The sequence below is a fragment of the Melospiza melodia genome, chromosome 2 (genome assembly GCF_035770615.1).
Source record: "Melospiza melodia melodia isolate bMelMel2 chromosome 2, bMelMel2.pri, whole genome shotgun sequence".
Lineage (NCBI taxonomy): Eukaryota > Metazoa > Chordata > Aves > Passeriformes > Passerellidae > Melospiza > Melospiza melodia.
Window position 1 is genome coordinate 127,261,396 of NC_086195.1, and position 7,033 is coordinate 127,268,428.

At 50.1% G+C, this 7,033-nt stretch overlaps 1 protein-coding gene across 6 annotated transcripts; it reads right to left on the reverse strand.

Moving 5' to 3' along the window:
• Positions 1-443: 443 nt before the first annotated feature.
• On the reverse strand, positions 444-7,033 carry ING1 (inhibitor of growth family member 1). Of its 6 annotated transcripts, none has more exons than XM_063149957.1 (3): positions 3,579-3,890; positions 2,238-2,307; positions 444-2,098 (listed from the first exon to the last, which is right to left on the reverse strand). In XM_063149957.1, exon 3 carries the CDS (start codon positions 2,025-2,027, stop codon positions 1,395-1,397), a length of 633 nt encoding a protein of 210 aa, XP_063006027.1. In that variant the 5' UTR covers positions 2,028-2,098; positions 2,238-2,307; positions 3,579-3,890; the 3' UTR covers positions 444-1,394. The 6 variants fall into 6 exon arrangements, with proteins under 6 accessions (XP_063006027.1, XP_063006026.1, XP_063006028.1 ...); XM_063149956.1 differs by having other exon boundaries at positions 3,532-3,890; XM_063149958.1 differs by lacking the exon at positions 3,579-3,890 and adding an exon at positions 3,199-3,498.

The following is a 7,033-nucleotide window of genomic DNA, read 5'->3' on the forward strand; positions in this document are numbered from 1 at the left end:
ACATTTTGGTATGGGGTAACCATGAAGAACAAAAAGGCCTGCCCTGGAACAGCTGCAGGAAAACTTGGGAAATGCTGAAACACAAAAGATCCCAATAACAAACATGGAATAATTTATATCCACAATGAAAAAAGCATTAAAAAAACTGAACAAGACCAGCTCTGTACTATTGATTTTCAGATAAATGTCTGGGTCTGGGAGTGACTGCAAGCACAAAATGAGAAGATTTGGATGGAAAGCTGAATGCTATTTTGGCTCTCCTACGACCTTGCTGGCCATACATTCTATGAAGATCCTTTATCAGAACTGTAATTTGGTTACCACTACAACAGGTTCAGGCTTCCAGCAGCAGCTTGCTGCAGCTGCTGAGGTCAAAGATGAATTTCTGGGTTTTTTGAGTTACATGAATGATCATTAAACAAGACTGCTAAAGAAGCAAACTGTCAAAGTCATTTCATTTATTTCTTAATATCACATCTGTACAATTTTCATACATACAGCAGGAAATGCACATTGGTTACACAATGGCATTTGGCTGCATTTCCAAGTATAATACAGTAAGTGCAACTCCACTTAAAATGTACATTTATACAACTTAAACAAATTAAGGATTGCTACACCACTATCTGTGACAGTATAAAGCTTCATTTATGTTATGTCTCATTACTAAACCACTTCCTGGTTAAATACAAAACATATTCAATCATTTAAAAATGGCCTTTGTGGTACCTGGCCAGCATATAAAATATTTGTTGTTTAAAATTTAACCATTAACTTTTTGTTTTAAAAAATAATCCTCTAAGCCTATTTAAACATTTGCTATTGAACTGTTATACTGACACTTTGTAGCAGGAACCAAATTTTACCCTCCTTTTGTTTGTTCTTGCTTATCACCAAAAGAAGTTACTTTTGCAATGTATTGCAGCTTTATTCAGATACAGCCAGGTGGTTAAACTATTTATCAATTTTACTCAAAAGGTAAATAACATTTTTCATTAAGGAAAACAAAATTACATTTCAAGAGATATTTGTCAAAATTTTAATGGGTAGAGTGCTACCAGCACTAAAAAAAAAACCAAAAAACAAAAGAAAATAAAAAGAAAAAAAAAAGAAGAAAAGAAATAAAGAAAATTATTAATTTATCTTTTAAGAAACACCCGAATATTCTTATAATTTTACTTTTGGAATACATTGGTCCACAGACCACATTCTTGTTACAGCTTACCAAATGAAACCCAAAATTTCTTATTGCCGTCCCTGTAACAGGAATGGTTCAGTTTTAAACCTCCTTTAAAAATATACATTTTACAATCCTTTCACCTCAACAAAGGTGACACTGACAATAAATACACTGGTTTGGTGGGTTTTTTCCTTCACTATGAAAAGTCCACAAACTACCTGTTGTACGCCCTTTCTTTTTTAGATTTCTCCAACGCCTTGTCCATAGTTTTCTCGTTTTCTCCTCTACATTTGGGGCAGTACCATTTGCCCTTTGGTTTATGGTTGAGTCCCACACAAGAAAAGTGAAACCATTCAATGGGGCACTCATCATTATCACATCCTATCATTTCTCCATAGGAGACCTGGTTGCACAAGCAGTATGTTGGCTCATTAGGGTCAATAGGAAGGTCAGGAGGAGAAGCTTCCCGCTCTGCTTTAGCCTTGGATCGTTTCTTCTTCTTGGATGTTTTTGCTTTCTTCTCCTTTGGTGTTCCTGAGGTGATGTCATCGTGGTCATGATTATTTGAGGCATTTTCTCGATTCTCATTATTCCGCTGCCTCCTCGATCTCTTGTTGTTGGGCTTTTCAGCCTGTGCGATTGTCTCATTCTTCGACTTATCCTGGCTGCCTTTCCCGCTGTTTCCAGTGGTGTCATTAGTCTCTTGGCAAGTCTCAAACAGCTCCACGTGGCTGTCCACTTGCCTTGTTCTGTTCTCAACCAGCTCCACCATCTGACTGACGATTTGGATCTTCTCGTCCCCCAGTTCCTGACTCCGAATCAAGGCTCTCTGTATGCAGTGCAACATTCTTCTCTTCTGCACAGCATCTGTCTCCCGCTTAAATTTTTCATAGTAATCATCCAGGTCCTTCAGAATCTCTGCAAAGAAGAAATAAAAACTATAAATATTTTTGACGGGGAAAATGGCAAAACAAAACCTCCTGTTTTTCCTTCCATACAGCAACAACTTCTTGTAACACGCAGCTCTGATCAAAGACAGGTGCCCTGAAGCTTGTACCTGACAGCAGCTCGTGACTCCACTGGACTGCTTTTGTTCTAGGTGGTCCCACAGGAATGGAATGCAAAGGCTGATTTAGGAGAAAAAAAAGTGACTAAATATATTTTTATGTATGTTGATAATGCTTCCCTTTAAACTTTTCAGTATTTAAAAAGAATTAGCTAAACCAATACACATAGTGTCAAAAGCTCCAAGGTTAACTGCAAAACTGACAGAGCAGGAGAAAGAGAGTGGGACAGAAAGAAAGCACAAACCACCCTAGAAGCACACTGCTGGGTTACTTGACAGGAGATGCAGAAACACCAAATACATGGCCTAGACCCAAAGCTATTTCATCCAATACTGTTGAGCTATTTCTGCTGAAAATATGAGGCTGTGTAAACCCCTGGATTTCAAAACTAGGATTACAATATCCAGGAGGTTTAGATTATTTCCCACCTACACTTTCTGTAAAATACATGTTGCTATTCTTTAAAACACAAAAATATTATCTTCATTAAATACTTACTGCAGAGCAGGAAGTTAAAAGATAACATTAAAGATGATAGGCAACAACGGGGAGCTAGAGCTTCTGCTTTAAAATATGTTACATCCTGAATTGCACCTCAAGGATTGTTCTAACAGTTTATAAAAAACAACAATGCACAAAGTATCTAAAGTTTCAAGAATGGCCATGGAAACCTCTTTTTAAGATGTTTTTGAGTTTCATTATGATACCCAAATAAACTACAGCATACACAGTACTCAGCACTCCATATTAAGTCCTCAAAAACACACTGAATGTTTTTCCTGCATCTCCTTTCTTCTCTGAATTTTCCCTTTCTCACAGGTTAGAACAGACTGTCTTAGAGAAGCAAAATATATTAAATATATTTATATAAAATCTGATCTCAATGCATCTAACAGAAACTAGGATCTCTCATATATGCCAATGGCATTACCAAAACTTTTTTAAACTTACATTTTTTTATTATTTATTTCTTCATAGGAACATGTGACATATATGCAAACCAAGAGCTATCCTGTGGTTTAGGTTTTGGCTTTCCTTGGCAGAGTTTTTAAACATACACAATTTCCAGTGAAGACATAGAAATATTACACAAGCTTTATTCAGATTTTAGAGCTGCAGCTTGTGCTTCACACATCGGTTAAGCACGACCTGTCAGCTGGTTCTGCAATATAACCTATCTGACAAATCAGCATTCCTATATGTTATTCATCATTTTAAGCAACCGGTGGTTTTTTTTTAACCTACAAAAAAAAGCCCAAAACAAAACAACAATTAAAAAAATACCAAAAATGGTATGCCCAAGATGCCACCAAAAGATCCTTCAAACATACAGCGGATTCTACGTTCAAGAAGGCTGAAAAAGCAGAGCTAATGTTTTTTCAGTAGCTGAAATACAGAAGTTTTATGCTTTAAGTTTCGGCACTTGACTGATGTCATCAGTTTAACCCATCTCAATCTGGTGGGTGGGCATTTCCTACGAAGAACGGTCTGTCTGAACAGCACAAAACCATTACGGACGGAAGTTCGGCGTCGGGAAAACTTCGGTTCCAGCACTGCCCGCTGCCATTCCCGCCCGGCTGCGGGCTGGGATCCCGGCCCGGGCGTGTTTGGCATGTGCGACACGGAGCGGGAGCTGCGCAAAGCCGGGGGCGCTCAGCCCGGCCGCCGGGAGCGCAGCGCCGCTCGCTCGGTGCTGAGGGAGCCACCGGGGCCGTGCTGCGGCTCGGGCTGCCTGCAGCCGCTCGCTCGGCGCTGAGGGAGCCACCGGGGCCGTGCTGCGGCTCGGGCTGCCTGCAGCCGCTCGCTCGGCGCTGAGGGAGCCAGCGGGGCCGTGCTGCGGCTCGGGCTGCCTGCAGCTGCCGCCGCGGGAGCCTCGGCTCACGGCGATCCCAGGAACCCGCGCTGCCGCGCCGTGCTGCAGCAGCGGGAGCGGAGCGCTGCGCTCTGAGGCACTGGCGAACGCGCGCTCCCGGCATCACAGACACCACTCCAGCGGAGGGAAGCCATGCCGCCGGAGCTTCACTTCCAGCGCAGCTCCGCGGCCTCACGGGGGCTCAAACGCCGCGGAACGACGGCGAGCGGGACACGGGCGAGAGCCCGGCCTCCTCCCCGCCCCTCTGCGGCGCCCGGGGCCGACCCGGAGGTGACGGAGCCGCCATTGTTCTCGGGCAGGAAACCGGGACGTCCCCGCGGAACCCGCGGCGGTCCCGGGGGCGCGGGGGGGGCGGGGCGGCTCCGCCCCCGCCGCCCCGAGCGGGGCCGAACGGACTCTCCCGGGGCAACAAACGAGTGATTGACAGGGAGCAGCGGCCAATCACGGCGGGCGGGAGCGAGCTGGCGCCCGCCCCCTCCAGCCAGTCACGAGCGAGGTGCGGCTGGAGCAGAAGCGCCCCCCCCCCCCCGCCTCACCCCGGACACGTCAGTCACTCTCCGGACGGCCAAGGCTGCCCCGCCCCCTTTCTGCGAACCCGGCCAATCAGAGCGCGCCGGCCGAGGCCGGCCGAGATATTCAAATCAGCCCCACGGAAAAGTTGCTTCTCGAAACGTCACGACGAGGCGGGGCCGCGAGAGGGGTCGGCCCGGCCCCAGAGCCAATCCGCGCGGGGAGGCGGGGCACAGCCGGCCCGTGGGGACACCCTCGCCCTATCAGCACCCCCGACGGGCGTGGCGCACCGCGATATGCTAACGAGGTCTGTCTATAAAAAGAGCGCGGACGCCCCTTCCTAGCACAGCGCGGAGGTGCCCGCTGGACGTGGTATCGTGGGGTGCGATGCCCGCCTTGTCCTTTTCTTCCCTTCCCACCCCCGAAAGCCCCCGCGGGCTCCTGAAGAAGTTTCCCCCGGACCCTTCCCCCGGGAGCTGACGGGCTCCCATGGTGAGCTGCCCTAGGAGCGGCTGAGGCAACGGCAGGCAGGGCTCGCTGCCCGCCGCCCCTAAGGCCACATGCACGGGGGCGCGGGCAGGGAGAGGGGGTCCCCCCTCCCGGCACCCCGGCTGTCACCGCTACCTGCGGCACAGAATAAAGCGCCCTCCCCCCTCCCCCTGCTTCCGAGCGGACGCCAGCTACCAAGTGACAAAGCTGCCCCGAGTCCCGCAAACCGGCCTCCCCTTCCTTCCCTCCGCCCGTGGGGACGGGGACGGCGTGCCCCGAGCGCGGGGAGGGAGGGGGGCGCTTCAGCCCGGCCGTAAGCGCGACCGTGTGTGCCGTCCCCCCCCACTCACACCGCACACGCCGGTCCTGCCCCCTCGGCCCCCCCGCCCAACGGAGCGGGGCTGTTTCACCGGGTGAAACGAAACCCACCGAGAAGGGAGCGAAGAAAGCACACCCTGCCCCCCACTCTCGCCTAACCCCCCTCTCCTCTTCTCCCTCCCTCCTTCCCTCCCTCCTTCACTAGCTGCCTCTCTCCCCTACTACAGCCATAATGAATACTGTACATTCCTAAATGTTGTGCTGTAATCTCTTCCCCCTCTATCCACCCAGCACTTTCTTCCGTACCCCCAAACCCTTCCACCTCAGCCCCACGGCCAGGGACGGCCCCCCTTTGTGCACCGCACACCCCACTTCCCTGCCCCCGCCTTCTTGGCCAGCAATTTACACAGAAAAGCAGAGTCCTTGCTTAATAAGAAAAGCCGGAGACCTTTTGTTCCGCCCCATGACAAGAGCTAACGCTGCAGATCAGTCCCTCTCTCTCCTCGGATCTTTCCTCCCGGCTTTCTTCCTCCTTTTACCTCTCAAAAATAAAGCTACCATCCCTGTGGGGTGCAGAGGGGCAAACGGAGCCGAGGCTCAGCTCTAAAGAAAAGAAAGGGAAAGACACCCTTCCCCCCTGAGCCCCAAACCACACACACGGACACAGATATATAGAAAACACTTACCTTGATATTTGGCGTCAATTTCCCTCATCAAGGAGACATTTCTCTGCAGATCGAAGGGCATAGACTCGATGGAGTCCAGATAATCCTCCACATAGTTCACTAGGTGAAGCTGGTCTCCGTTTGCAGGACTCAACATTTTCATCCGGCAAAGAAACAAAAATCCTTCCCCACACCTCTCCGTGTGAGAGCAAGTGCTGCTCCCTTCAAAGACGGTAACCCCGATGAAGGTCTCACTCCCTGCCCACCTCTCTCTGTAGCTCCCCCCAAAAAAACCGAGGGAAGCTACATCTGACTCCTCTTGTGTGAAAAAGAGGGAGAGAGACACACACACACACCCTCCGCTAGTCCCCTACAGCCAGCAGCAGCTGATTGAATGGCTGTCGTTGTGGGTAATTCACGAAGGAGGTGGTAAGAACAATCAGAGGGATTTGTGTGTGTGCGTGTGTGTGTGTGTGTGTGTGTGGGGAGGGGAGGGGGAGAGGAGGAGGAGGAGAAAGGAGGGGGGCTTAAACCAGCTCCTCCGAAACAATCTGGAAACAAAATGTGCTCTGCAAAGTGTCTGTCAGAGGCAGCGGCAGCCCCTCTGCCTGCGCCAGCGCCGCTCTGCTCTGCTTCTCCTCTGCTCCCCCCTTCCCCGCTCTCCTCCTCACCGCCGCCGCCGCCGCCGCTCCCCGGCGATATCAACGCAGCCTCCTCGCTCCCATACGCCGCGCTAGATCCAACGTGGAAAACCCAAATACCAGTTTCAAACACTTGGGAAACATTCGGCCCCGCCAGCCAGGGCGCATGCGCTCTCTCCCAGTGCTGTGTACACACACACACACACTCTCTCTCGCTCACACACTCACCGCACACACTCAATCCCTTCCCCCGCCCGGAACCTCCGCATATCCATCGGCCCGCCTCCCTT

Bases quoted from the DNA above. Each gene is read 5' to 3' on its own strand.
- ING1 (XM_063149955.1), bottom strand. From the start codon at position 6,265: ATGAAAATGTTGAGTCCTGCAAACGGAGACCAGCTTCACCTAGTGAAC. The intron at 2,099-6,123 runs GTAAGTGTTTTC...TCTTCTTTGCAG, and splicing joins AATTGACGCCAAATATCAAG to AGATTCTGAAGGACCTGGAT.